The sequence below is a fragment of the Schistocerca americana genome, chromosome 3 (assembly GCF_021461395.2).
Source record: "Schistocerca americana isolate TAMUIC-IGC-003095 chromosome 3, iqSchAmer2.1, whole genome shotgun sequence".
NCBI classification, from domain to species: Eukaryota; Metazoa; Arthropoda; class Insecta; order Orthoptera; family Acrididae; genus Schistocerca; species Schistocerca americana.
In genome coordinates this window covers 324,368,166-324,383,418 of record NC_060121.1, presented here as the reverse complement: position 1 = coordinate 324,383,418, position 15,253 = coordinate 324,368,166, and the positions used below count along the sequence as shown (strand labels likewise).

The 15,253-nt window shown below is 46.4% G+C and overlaps 1 protein-coding gene across 1 annotated transcript in view; it reads left to right on the top strand.

Annotated features, from left to right (window-relative positions):
• LOC124606055 (testis-specific serine/threonine-protein kinase 3-like) overlaps positions 1-15,253 on the top strand; it is a 66,353-nt gene that overhangs the window by 7,548 nt on the left and 43,552 nt on the right. The window contains exon 2 of the mRNA XM_047138015.1: positions 10,425-10,571. Coding sequence (XP_046993971.1) covers positions 10,425-10,571 — 147 coding nt within the window. The remainder of the gene's footprint in view (positions 1-10,424; positions 10,572-15,253) is intronic.

The window sequence follows — 15,253 nt, the reverse complement described above, 5'->3', positions numbered from 1 at the left end:
TATGTGGAGAAATGAAAATATTGTTCCTAAAGGATGTATCTACAGGCTGTGAAGCTTTCAAACATGTAGAATAAAAGACGGATTAAAAAACCGTGGAAGCGATCACAAATCTCGGATGGACAACACTGGAACACCCACCTTACAGTCCTGACCTTGCTCCATGTGTCTATCATCTTTTTGGGAAACTGATAGACTCTCTTCGTGGAACAAGGTCTGAAGATGATGACTCCCTTTCCAACAGGTTGGTCCAGAATTTTACCATGCAAGTATACAGGCGTTGGTTCCAAGATGGCGAAAGGCAGTTGAGAGGAATGGAAATTATGTGGAGAAATGAAAATATTGTTCCTAAAGGATGTATCTACAGACTGTGAAGCTTTCAAACATGTAGAATAAAAGACGGATTAAAAAAAAAAGTGTGCATTTCTTTTGGAGTGACCCTCGTACGTCTGTCGGCATGCAGCTAACATTTCAGATTCTCCAGCATTTGGCAGACTCTCTGCCGTGGGCAAACAATCCTGTTACCAGAATCAATATTCAGTCCACAACGGAGTGTGCACTGCTTGGAAACTTCCTGGTAGATTAAAACAGTGTCCCACATAGGGATTCGATCCCAGACTCTTGCCTTTTCCTGGCAATGTTCTACCAACTGAGCTGTCCAGGCACGGCTCGTGAACTATCCGCCGCCCCTCCCCCTTCCCCCCCCCCCCTCCTCCCCCATTATGTAGCTGTTCTTCTGCCCTGTACTTCTACCAGCATCTCTTTGTAGTACCCTTTCTTCCAGCATTTCACGTCCCATGACATTTGCAGGAGAACCTCTGCGAAATTTGGAAAGCGTGGTTCAAATAGCAGTCGGCATATATTTTTAAACTACCAGGCTGTTTCAAGCCTGTGAGTATTCGTGCTGTGTTGATTGTGTACAGTCAATATCCCCCGTTGGTCTTATAAGGTACAAAAAATGGTTCAAATGGCTCTGAGGCTATGGGACTTAACATCTGAGGTCATCAGTCCCCTAGAACTTAGAACTACTTAAACCTAACTAACCTAAGGACATCACACACATCCATGCCCAAGGCAGGATTCGAACCTGCGACCGTAGCGGTCGCGCGGTTCCAGACTGAAGCGCCTACAACTGCTCGACCACACCGGCCGGCTATATGGTACAGGTCCCACACACTTGAAAGCTATTGTAGGATCTGTCGCACAAATGTTTTGTAAGCAATTTCGTTCGTGAACTGTATTCATTTTCCTAGTATCTTAATAATGAACAGAAGCCTTCCACCTTCCTTATGTACGACTGAGCCTATGTGAATATCGCACTTCATATCACTACAGATTAGTAACCCAGGTATTTGCATGAGTTGATAGATTCCATTTGTGCCTCATTGATATTACAGTTCTACGATACTATGTTTTAGCGTTTTATGAAATGGAAAATTTTACATGTTTGGACACTTGAAGAAACTGCCAGTTCTTGCAGGCTTTTGAAATGTTAAGACATGATTGAGTGTTTGTGCAGTTTCTTCCAGATTGCACTTCTTTAAATGTCACGGCATCTGCAAAAAGTCTGGGGTTAGTATTGTTCTCCAAGTACCCCTGATATTGAGCCCGCCCGGTTAGCCGATCGATCTAACACACGGCTTTCCGGAGCGGGAAGGAGCACCTGGTCCCCGGCACGAATCCGCCTGGTGGACTTATGTCGAGGTCCGGTGAGCCGGCCAGTCTGTGGATGGTTTTTAGGCGGTTTTCCATCTGCCTCTGCGAATGCAGGCAGGTTCCCCTTATTCCGCCTCAGTTACACTATGTCGGCGATTGCTGCGCAAATAAGTTCTTCACATATGCGTACACCACCATTACTCTACCACTCAAACGTAGGGGTAGGTTGGTTGGTTTGTGGGATTAAAGGGACCAGACTGCGATGGTCATCGGTCCCAAACATAGGGGTCACACTTGTCTGGTGTGAGACATTCCCTGCTGGGGGGGGGGGGGGGGGGCGGGAGGGAGGGGGTCCATAGGGGCCGAACCGCTCAATAACCCTGGGTTCGGTGTGGGGCGACGGAGGAGTGAAGTGGACTGTGGTAGTCGTCGTGGGGTTGTGGATCACTGCAGCTGCGGTGGGGACGGAACCTCTCTGTAGTTTCTAGGTCCTGGTTTACACACAACCGCTGACATTTTGTGAGTTCTGAATCTGAATATTTACAACGCTTTATCAGGTCATCAAATTAAATGAAATGGAATGTCGTGTGGTTAGGGCCTCCTGACAGGTAGAACTGATCGCCTGGTACTGGTCTTTTGAGGTGACACCACTTCGGCGACTTGAGCGTCGATGAGGGTGAAATGATGATGGTAAATGCCACACAAACACCCAGTCCCTGAGCCTGTGCGCTGTCCACTACGGTAGCGGACATCAAATTAAGTAGCATAAAGGAACAGCTTAAGTTACACAAATTATGGATCCCTGGTGTTAAAAAGGAAATACTGCCAACTGTAACGAACTTCAAAATAAAAGCAAGTGATATGAAGTCACAGTTTGCCATTTTGTTCAGTGTTTATGCATGAAAGTAAATTGATAACTTCGAGCATAATTCTCAGGTAAGGTTCCAAGAATACTAGTTCTAGCCTTGGTTCACTAGTTGACTATCTGAACAAAAGTATTCAGATACTCCTATGTAACATGGAAGTGACCAGTAGATGTCACGAAAGGCGGACCCGCCAGAATAAAAGGAGGACGAGAATACTGTTGCCAGTAGATGAGCAGTAACAGCCGAATAGGTTGGTCTGCATAGTTCAGTGGCTTCAGATGTGGACTAGTCATTTGATGTCACCTGAGTAACTGATCCATCAAGGACGTTTCACCCTTCTAAAGCTGATATAGTCGACTGTTGTTGATGCGAATGTGAAATGGAAACGCGGAGGAACAACCACAGCTAACCCAAAGGCCAGGCAGACCTCATATACTGGCGCACAGAGACAATCGAGAATTGTGCAAGACCGTTGTACCAAAATCATATGAAATTGGCAGCAAGAATCACTAGTGAGTTCCAAAGTGCAATCGGCAGTCCAGGTAGCACACTGACTGTGCTTAGGGACTTAAAAGTAATGGCGTACAACGATCGAGCAGCTTCTTGTAATCTACATACTTATGTAGTCAGTGCTACGCAACGCCAATGGACAGTGTACGACGGGGAACAAGAGATGTGGAGAGACGAATCACGCCACACTTTGTGGCAATCGGATGGAAAGGTTTTGGATTGGCGGATGCTTGGGGAATGTTACCTGACATCATGTACACTGATCAGCCAGAACATTATGACCATCGACCTACTATCGATATAAATCTGTACAGACGATAGCAGTGTCATCTGGCGAGGAATGGCTGCTACGCAGACACGCGCGTGGTGACTGTACTATCAGTTAGCGTGCTGTCCGTGTGTAGAATGGGGAAGGTGCACAATCTATCTGAGTTTGAGCGAGAGAAGATGTAATGGTCCAAAGGTTCGGCTCGAGCGTTTCAGAAACTGCACGACTTGTCAGGTGTTTGAAGAGTGCTGTGGCGAGTGTCATCAACACGTGGCTAAACCAAGATGAAACCACATCCAGACGTCGTGGGGTTGTGCGGCCACCCTCATTACAGACGTCAGACGTCGTAGGCTGGGCAAACTGGTAAAACAGGACAGGCGGCGAACTTTGGCGGAACTAACACCAGACTTTACTGCCGGGTAGACTACAAGTGTGTCTGAACACACAGTGTACCAAACACTCCTAATAATGGGCCTTGGCAGCTGACGATCCATGTGTGTGCCAATGTTAACACAACGACATCGGCAACTAAGACTGAAATGGGCACATGACCATCGGCGGTGGACGTTGGCGGAATGGCAGAGCCTTGCATGGCCCGATGAAACCCGATGCCTTCCTCATCATATCGATGGGCTAGCGCGAATACGTCGTCTTCCAGGGGAACAGCTCCTTGATACCTATACTGCAGTTCAGAGACAATCTGACAGCAGCTCCATTATGATCTGGGGCACATTCATGTGAGATCCATGCGTCCAGTGGAACTCGTGCAAGGCACCATGACGGCCAAGGAGTATCGTACACTGATTGCAGACCACATACGCTCCTTGATCACGATCGTGTTTCCCGACAGCAGTGGAATTTTTCAAAAAGATTATCCACCATCTCACGATGTCAGGAGTGGAGGAGGGACTGGTTCGACGTATACAGTGGCGACTTCCAATTGATATGCTGGCCCCACAATTGGCCAGAGCTGAACCCGATCGAACACATCTGGGATGTGATTGAATGAGACTTCAGAGCTCATCACCCCCCTCCACGGAATTTACAGAAATTAGGTGACTTGTGTGTGGAGATATGGTGCCAACTCCCTCCAGAGACCTACCAAGGCCTTACTGCTTTCATGCCAGGATGTATCGTCACTGTAATTTGTACCAAAGGTGGACACACTGGCTATTAGATAGGTGGTTAATGTTCTGGCTGATCAGTTTATAGTACTACAGTGAAGTATGATGGAGGTGATGTTACATATAGGATGTGGTCCCACTATTGTGCTTAAGAAAACGCTAAATGCAGAAGGATATGAGCATGTATTCTCCATACAGTAGAGGAGTAGTTAGGAGATGATGATTCCATTAGCTTGGCAATATACCTTGCCATAAAGCAGCATCTGTGATGCATTGGTCTGTGGACGATAACATTACTGAAATAGGCTGATCAGTGTCTCGATCTGAACCCAATGGAACGCCTTTGGGATGAATTAGAGCATTGGCTTCGCTCCGGTTCGTAGCACCCAATTTCACTACCTTCTCTGGTTTCGGATCTTGAGGAAGAGTGGACTGCCGTTTCTGCAAAGGCATTTAGACGTCTCATTAAGAATGTCCCCAGAACAGTTCAAGCCGTTATAAAGGCAAAGGATGGACATACCCCATATTAATGTTTACTAATAGGTGTCTGGATGCTCTTCATCAGACAGTGTATGTACAACTCAGTGAGGTGATGCAGTGGTTAACAGACACACTGTACTCGCATTCTATAGAACGTGGTTCAAATCTCTATTCGACTAAGGTTGCTCTGACCTGCTTCATGCAAATGCTATGATGGATCGTTTGAACGGCACACCACTGTTTTCCTTACCATCCTTGTCCTATCTGAACACGTGCTTTATCTCTGATGACCTCAATATCGACGACAGGTTATGATATGAACTTCCTTCCTTCCATGTCTTTCTATATTTCTATTCCGCAAAAAATATTTGACACGACATTATAAATTACTTATTAATCCTGTAGTCAAAAGACACCAACCTTTTACATTTCATGCAGTACACTTCTCTACATTAAGATCAAGTCGCCAGTCTTAGCACTATGCTGATATTTCGTCAAGATCTAACTGGTTTTTACTTCAGTTTTTATCGCGCAGAATTTCCTCATAAATAACTACATCATTTGCAAAAACCTTGAGATTCAGTTGTTCGTTAATGTGTGATATGAACAGCAATGGTCGTATTTCACTACTTTGTGACAGACAAGATATTACTCTAGTGTCTGTAAAAGACTCTCGATCTACGAAAATGTGCTGCATCCATTCTGTAGAAATTTTCGATCCAGTTGCAAACCCGCTAAGACATCACAGGAAAAAATATTTTTTAGGTGTTAGTATGGTATTGAATCAAAAGCCTTTGGACGTCTAGAAATACCGAAGATTCTCATACATCAACATGTTCACTTTGCAAGCAATATGATGCTTTGTGGAGGGTACTTTGTGTACTACTGTCAGTAGGTAGACAGTGCTGATTCGGCAACAAAGAATGCCATCACCCCCTCCCCTTCTCCCGTTTATTGTTGTAGAAGAAAGGGCTATTGCTCTTTAATCCCCTATTTTTCTCTAATCCCCCTGGAACAAAGGGCTGCTCTTCTCTAATACCCCTATTGTTCTGTTAAATGGCTTTTCATATTCTCCCCTTCCCCCTCCCCTCCCTTCCCCCATCTCCTCCCTCCCTCCTCCCCCAAACGTTTCCCAGTTCTGGAAAGGTAGTGTCTCACTTGGTCACACCTCTGACATAGGCCAATTGTCCTACATATGAAATGGCAGAAAATTAAAAAATCCAAAATGCTGCATAGTCACGTTGGAACTCTGGATGCCTGGCCAGGGATACTGGCCCTGCCCACATTGTAGTCAGATTTCCTGGGTTTTCCCCCTGAGGCAAAGAGTGTTAGTTTCCCCTGCTCGATAGACAAAAATTTGTTTTTCTCCTGCCAGTCTGAGACTATGCTTCTTGGACAAAGGGCACTGTCACCAAAGGACCCCCTCCCTCCCTTCCTCTGTACCAGTTTTAGCAAAAGGGCAATGTCTCATATGAGACAAAGGAATCCAAGATGGTGCATTGTCATGTTAGAATTCAAGATTGCCACTGGGTTTTGCCCCCTTAGATAAATGATATTTGTTTCCCTCATGCATATCCAAGTCTGCCTACTATTCAAAGCCACTCACTAACAGATTTCCTGTGCCATATCCACACACACCATCAATACTCCCACCAACTCCAAGAACTAGCTACAGAGCAGAGCTCACTTTGTAACCAGTGTCACCTGGGAATGAAACAATTGAACCACATTCTTCATTAGGGCTTTGATTGCGTATCAGCATACCCTGAAATGGGGGATGTGCTACCCTAGATCCTTTCCACCCCTCTTAAAGCTCTGTCGCCCCCCCCCAACTTCCACAGCATCCTAGTGCACCCCTATGCCACTCGCAATCCCAGCCCCTTGCAACAGAGATCAGATTCCTGTAGAAGAACCACGTGCAAGGCCTGCCCAATTCACTCTCCAACACTTTCTATTTCAGTCCTGTCACAGACTTATCCTATCCCATCAGAGGCTGGACCACCTGTAAAATCAGCTATGTCATATACCACCTGCTGCAATCCTTGCAGAGATTTTTATATTGGCATGACTACCAACCAGCTGTCCACCAGGATGAATGTACACTGCCAAACTGGGGCCAAGAGCAAAGTGGACCACCCTTTGGGACAACATGCAACTGAACATAACATGCTTGATTTCAATGGCTGCTTCACAAATCTGGATCACCCCCTCCACCACTAGCTTTTCTGAGCTGTGCAGATGGGAGTTATCCTTACATCACATTCCTTGCTCCCAAAATTGTCCTGGCCTCAGCCTACAGTAACCTACTGTCTCAGACCCTCCACCAAACAGTTTTCTTCCCTCTATGTCCTATCATCTCCTCTCACTTCACATCCCCTTACCGTTATTGTGCGCCACTCCCTGCCAATGCACCCTCTGATCTATACTCCAGTTGACTCATCTCCTTTTCCACTCCCTGTTCCATCCCCCTGACTCCATCTCCCACAGCCTCCCAATGCAGTGCCTGCCAGCTTTGTCCTGTTGTTGCCTGCCAGCCTTGTCCCGCTGCCATCTAGTCGCTGCACACCCTGCCACACCCTGGTTTAGCCTGCTATCCCTCCTCCCCTTCCCTGTCCCACTGTGAATAGTTGCTTTCATTCAACATGAGAGTTGCATTGTGGCTGTAGTGGCTGGACTCTGGAGATAGTAGTCATGCGTGCATGATGTGTGTCTCCTTGTGTGCATGAGTGAGTGTTTTCGTCTATAAAGAATTCTTTGTCCAAAAGCTCAATGTGCGAGGTGAAGAAGTGCAAAGTTCGCCTAATTTCGGAATAAACTATATCAGAATACTGATGAACACTACCCCCCTTGAGTTGCCACTTTTCCTATCACGCAGTAGGTAAAAACTAACTCAGAAAACTATTTTTTCCTGCTGGTTCATACTCTTGTTGTCAATAAAATGAATAATTAATATCTGTCAACAGTACCTGATAAAGGACTACATATTGAATATGGGTGTTGTAAAAATAGAAATGATGGAGGAATTTAGTATAACAATTATACGGGGTGGGTCACCTAACATTACTGCTGGATATATTTCGTAAACCACATCAAATACTGACGAATCGATTCCACAGACCGAACGCGAGGAGAGGGGCTAGTGTAACTGGTTAATACAAACCATAAAAAAAATGCACGGAAGTATGTTTTTTAACACAAACCTACGTTTTTTTTATATTTAACCACGTTAGTTTTGTTAGCACATCTGAACATATAAACAAATACGTAATCAGTGCCGTTTGTTGCATTGTAAAATGTTAATTACATCCGGAGATATTGTAACCTAAAGTTGACGCTTGAGTACCACTCCTCCGCTGTTCGATCGTGTGTATCGGAGAGCACCGAATTACGTAGGGTTCCAAAGGGAACGGTGATGGACCTTAGGTACAGAAGAGACTGGAACAGCACATTACGTCCACATGCTAACACCTTTTTATTGATCTCCTTCACTGACGCACATGTACATTACCATGAGGGGTGAGGTACACGTACACACGTGGTTTCCGTTTTCAATTACAGAGTGGAATAGAGTGTGTCCCGACATGTCAGGCCAATAGATGTTAAATGTGGTGGCCATCATTTGTTGCACACAATTGCAATCTCTGGCGTAATGAATGTCGTATACGCCGCAGTACATCTGGTGTAATGTCGCCGCAGGCTGCCACAATACGTTGCTTCATATCCTCTGGGGTTGTAGGCACATCACGGTACACATTCTCCTTTAACGTACCCCACAGAAAGAAGTCCAGACGTGTAAGATCAGGAGAACGGGCTGGCCTGTCAAGGGTCAGCCTAGTGTTAATTGCGGGATGTGTAGGTGCACCACCATGCTGATACCACATACGTCGACGCGTTTACAATGGGACATTTTCGAGCAACGTTGGCAGATCATTCTGAAGAAACGCGATGTATGTTGCAGCTGTTTGGGCCCCTGCAATGAAGTGAGGACCAATGAGGTGATCGCCAATGATTCCGCACCATAGATTTACAGCCCACGGTCGCTGTCTCTACCTGTCTGAGCCAGCGAGGATTGTCCATGGATCAGTAATGCATGTTCCGTAGATTCACTGCCCCGTGGTTTGTGAAATCCGCTTCATCGGTAAACAGGTATAACTGCAACGCATTCTCTGTTAATTCCCATTGACAGAATTGCACTCGATGGTTAAAGTCATCACCATGTAATTGCTGATGTAGTGACACATAAAACGAGTGAAAGCGGTGACGATGCAGTATGCGGATGACACTACTTTGACTCAGTCCACCGGCTCTCGCAATGTCCCGTGTACTCATGTGTGGGTTCATGGCAACAGCAGCTAACACACCAACTGCAACCGCTTCTCCTGTGAGGGACCTGTTACGGACCCGTTTGCGTGCCACGACCATACCTGTTGCATACAGTTGGCGGTAGATGTTTTGCAATGTGCGGCACATTGGATGCTCTCTGTCCGGGTACCGTTCTGCATACACCCTGCAGGTTTCAGCTGCATTTCGTCGACTCTCACCATAGATGAGTATCATCTCCGCCTTTTCAGAGTTCGAATACACCATGGTCACAGTTCCTACAACACTACACTATCACAGACGTCTGGGAACACGGTGTACTACAGTTGGTCTGCGTGCGGAGACGAATGCAGACTAACAATAGCAGCAAGCGCTACATGCGGACACTGCGACAGCTAGACCAAACCACAACAGTGCACTACAGCCACGCTCGTAAACACGGTCATCATCGTAAACATGTCCCTGCAGATGCTGCTCGCCGGCCGTAGCCCGTGTTTGTTACAACACACAACTGAACGTCGGAGGTTTCAAGTGTCAACTTTAGGTTACAATATCTCCGGATGTAATTAACATTTTACAATGCAACAAACGGCACTGATTACGTATTTGTTTATATGTTCAGATGTGCTAACGAAACTAATGTGGTTCCATTTAAAAAAAACGTAGATTTGTGTTAAAAAAACATACTTCCGTGCATTTTTGTATGGTTTGTATTAAACAATTACACTAGCCCCTCTCCTCACGTTCGGTCTGTGGAATCGGTTCGTCAGTATTTGATGTGGTTTACGAATTATATCCAGCGGTAACGTTAGGTGACTAATCCTGTATTTATTCACATGAGTATTTTAAAATACTTCAACAGTCGCGAGATCAGATGGAGCTCTCTGCTCCCTCCGTCTAATCTCCCGACTGCACATAAGTCATGTGTGTGTGAGTTGTGTTTGCATGAACGTGTATGTGTGTGTTTGTTGTCTAATTCTGACGAAGGCCTTCTGGCCGAAAGTTATTTGTGACAATCTTTTTGTTGTGCCTATCTGCGACTCAGCATCTCCGCTGTATGGTGAGTAGCAACTGTCCTTTTCATAATATTGTAGGAATTTTTGGAATTTCAACATGAAGAAACATCGGAATTTCAGAAAAGTGTTTTGATGAAACAAAGTCGCCAGCCTGGTACAGCTTCTGAACACGGGTGGGTGTCCTCAGGAACTGCAGAAGGTGCTGCAGCAGCGCGGCTTCCGGCTGGGCCGCACCATCGGCGGCGGGTCGTACAGCAAGGTGCGCACCGCTTGGTTCCGCAGGCCCAGGGGCAGACCCCTGCGGTGCGCCTGCAAGCAGCTCGACTGTCGCCAGGTACGTCTCTCTGCCGGCGATGATTTAAACTGCGGGGGTGAGTCAGTTACTATCTACACTTTTGCTCTATTCGTCTTTAGGCTGCCAGTACGGCTTATTGTTCTCATCACCTGCTAGATAGCACCGTTCTCTTCGCCTGTGGCAAGTTTCAGAGTTGTCACTCCGTTCGCTTCGTGCTTTTCTGAAGTGAACATAGTTGCTCCACTCTCCGTTAGGACCAGTGATGAGCGAAGTTCAGCGATCCGTTTTTTTTTTGTGGTCCGAAGGTGTGCTAGTAGATGCAATCCGCAGAAGACTTCCAGCACAGAAGACTGGGAGGGGAGAGGGAAGTGTGAAGAAGAAATCAAAAGCAGTCAGATAGGCTTGAGAGACGAGGCAAAGGACATGACATCCAGTCATATCCAATGCTAATGATAGCACTGAGCAACTCTATGATCTTCTTTTGAAAAGCCAACGAGTGACTTTTTGATGGAATGGCAAACCTTATGTGAATTATAGTGATGGTTCTGCTTATGGACATCATCCATAACAGACTCAACTTTCGTTCAGTCTGTGCAACATGAATCCCGAAACTATTCAATGAAGAGCAAAGGTGCAATCGCAAGAAAATCTGTCAGTCGTGCTAATGAAAGTGAAATGTTTTTTAAGCGAATCATCACTGGAGATGAAACATGGGTTCATCATCTTGAACTAGAGACAAAATGCCAGGGCATGGGATTGAAATATCCCGGATGTCCAGTTAAAAATAAATTAAGAATCAGCTCGCTACAGGAAAAGTGATGTTCACAGATTTTTTAGGTCCGCAGCGGCCAGTTCTGGAACATTACCTGGAAAAGGGATCAACTTTAAACAGTCAGTGCTATGCCACGAATCGAAGCCTTCATTTTGAAGCAACTGCCAAGATCTATTGACAAATGGCGTCCACATATGACTATCCATATCTTTCAAAAGCTGCAGAATAAGCATTTCGAGGAGCCGAAGCTTCATGCATACAGTGCTGGTTTCTCCCTATCGAGTTTCCATGTGTCTGCTCCAACTTAAATGGTATCAGAGACCGTCGACTGAGCTCCGCTAAAGGTTATCAGTTGAAGACATTAAGTTTGTAAATGAATCCGCGATCATGTTATGGCACTGTATTTGTAAAGGTCTATCTTAATCACAAAGGGTGTATAATTCACAATTACCGGTTTCGGCTACAGCCATATTCAGGACTGTTACAAACAGAAAAACAACAGCGTAATAAACCAACTGCCGCGCGGGGTTAGCCGAGCGGTCTCAGGCGCTGCAGTCATGGACTGTGCGGCTGGTCCCGGCGGAGGTTCGAGTCCTCCCTCGGACATGGGTGTGTGTGTTTGTCCTTAGGATAATTTAGGTTAAGTAGTGTGTAAGCTTAGGGACTGATGACCTTAGCAGTTAAGTCCCATAAGATTTCACACACATTTGAACATTTTGTTGTTGTTGGCAAACCAGCTTCAATTAGCTGAAGCTAAATGTACAAAAGGCCTAGGAATACAGAAGAAATAACAGTAAAAACAATAACGTGTCTAACAGCCATGCAAATCAGTCATACTTTCCACAAAAAATTCTGATGCATTAAAGTCAGTACACCTAGGTACATAGTAAGTGCTGGTGATGGCCTGGGGACATTCTGCATTTATAGAAATAACTGTAGCCAATAGAGGGCAGTAATGCCAGAGAACTGTATGCCCAATATTTAAAATGAGATATGCACAGTTATTCATTAAAAATATTTCATATAGCAAAATAAGCGTCTGACAATAAAACATAAACTGACGTGCAACACGTGGAAATAAAATCCATACTTTTTTCCTAGGGTATTGGAAAGTTTGTGCAATGATGGATCAAACGCATTGAAAATGAGGGTAACTATAATGACAAATGATATAATTGTAACTGTTGTACAATTGTTGTAATAAATTAGGAAAAAAAATGCTTGTTCAATCGCTCTCTGGCTTACCTTCATACCAGGCTTCAGCATCTAACTGCGCAGTAATTTTTGGTAATGTGTGGTAAGGAACCAAACTGCTGAGGTCATTGGTCCCTAGGTTTACACACTACTTAAACTAACTCACGCTAAGGACGACACACACGCCCATGCCCGAGGGAGGACTCGAACCTCCACCCTAGGGAGCCGCGCGAACCGTGGCAAGGGCGCCTCAGACCACTCGCCTAACCTAACTACATAGCATTCTCACGCTCCTACAAAAGAGAACACTGGTCATGTTGGAGAGCTCTATGTGGTGTAGCACTGGTAGGATGTGGTCATGTCTCTGCCATAGGTGACGTACGTCTTGGCAGTGTGAATCGTTTATTGCAGAAACAGAACTTCTCTACTTATTGATACTACACTCCTGGAAATTGAAATAAGAACACCGTGAATTCATTGTCCCAGGAAGGGGAAACTTTATTGACACATTCCTGGGGTCAGATACATGACATGATCACACTGACAGAACCACAGGCACATAGACACAGGCAACAGAGCATGCACAATGTCGGCACTAGTACAGTGTATATCCACCTTTCGCAGCAATGCAGGCTGCTATTCTCCGATGGAGACGATCGTAGAGGTGCTGGATGTAGTCCTGTGGAACGGCTTGCCATGCCATTTCCACCTGGCGCCTCAGTTGGACCAGCGTTCGTGCTGGACGTGCAGACCGCGTGAGACGACGCTTCATCCTGTCCCAAACATGCTCAATGGGGGACAGATCCGGAGATCTTGCTGGCCAGGGTAGTTGACTTACACCTTCTAGAGCACGTTGGGTGGCACGTGATACATGCGGACGTGGATTGTCCTGTTGGAACAGCAAGTTCCCTTGCCGGTCTAGGAATGGTAGAACGATGGGTTCGATGACGGTTTGGATGTACCGTGCACTATTCAGTGTCCCCTCGACGATCAGCAGTGGTGTACGGCCAGTGTAGGAGATCGCTCCCCACACCATGATGCCGGGTGTTGGCCCTGTGTGCCTCGGTCGTATGCAGTCCTGATTGTGGCGCTCACCTGCACGGCGCCAAACACGCATACGACCATCATTGGCACCAAGGCAGAAGCGACTCTCATCGCTGAAGACGACACGTCTCCATTCGTCCCTCCATTCACGCCTGTCGCGACACCACTGGAGGCGGGCTGCACGATGTTGGGGCGTGAGCGGAAGACGGCCTAACGGTGTGCGGGACCTTATCCCAGCTTCATGGAGACGGTTGCGAATGGTCCTCGCCGATACCCCAGGAGCAACAGTGTCCCTAATTTGCTGGGAAGTGGCGGTGCGGTCCCCTACGGCACTGCGTAGGATCCTAAGGTCTTGGCGTGCATCCGTGCGTCGCTGCGGTCCGGTCCCAGGTGCACCTTCCACCGACCACTGGCGACAACATCGATGTACTGTGGAGACCTCACGCCCCACGTGTTGAACAATTCGGCGGTACGTCCACCTGGCCTCCCGCATGCCCACTATACGCCCTCGCTCAAAGTCCGTCAACTGCACATACGGTTCACGTCCACGCTGTCGCGGCATGCTACCAGTGTTAAAGACTGCAATGGAGCTCCGTATGCCACGGCAAACTGGCTGACACTGACGGCGGCGGTGCACAGATGCTGCGCAGCTAGCGCCATTCGACGGCCAACACCGCGATTCCTGGTGTGTCCGCTGTGCCGTCCGTGTGATCATTGCTTGTACAGCCCTCTCGCAGTGTCTGGAGCAAGTATGGTGGGTCTGACACACCGGTGTCAATGTGTTCTTTTTTCCATTTCCAGGAGTGTATATGAGTTACTTATATTTTCTCATAGAAGCAATGCCTACAGTTTTATGTAGAAAGAACATGTTTACCATATATCTCTGGCTTACAGACTGGATATAAAACTTCAGTTCAGCGTGGAAACGACACTTGCAACGGAGAGGTGCTGTTTCTACCCTAAATGTGAGCGTGAGATATCAGCAGAGGAAGCGTTCTATGCAGGCATCTCACCAGTAATGTAGCTAAATTCACAACATGAGAGGCAATACCGCAAAATTTTAGATATATCATGCGAGGGAGACTAAGAAAAGTCTGGATTAAGTTTGCTCTTTTACCTTAGACGACATTAACAGTGAGTTAGCAAGTTCTACCAAGTGCCTACGCATACACACATCAAAAGAAGTTTTGCATCACCTCGGTTCCGAGAGTTCCGGAACGTGTACGGAAAATTGGAATAGATGTCAGCATAAACATCAATCCGCCCTTTTTATTGCTCATGAAAACCACACATTGCATGTTGTACCACCATACAACAAGACCTTCAGTGGTGGTGGTCCAGATTGCTGTACACACCGGTACTTCTAATACCCGATGGCACATCCTCTTGCATTGATACATGCCTGTATTCGTCGTGGTATGCTATGCACAAGTTCATCAAGGCGCTGTTGGTCCAGATTGTTCCACTCCTCAACAAAGGTTCGACATAGATCCCTCAGAGTCGTTGGTGGGTAACATCGTCCATAAACAGCCCTTTTCAATCTATACCAGGCATGTTCGATATGGTTCATGTCTGGAGAACATGCAGGCCACTCTAGTCGAGCGATATCGTTATCCTGAACGAAGTCATTCACAAGATGTGCACGATGGGGGCGCGAATTGTCGTCCATGAAGACGAATACCTCGCCAATATGCAGCCGATATGATTGCAC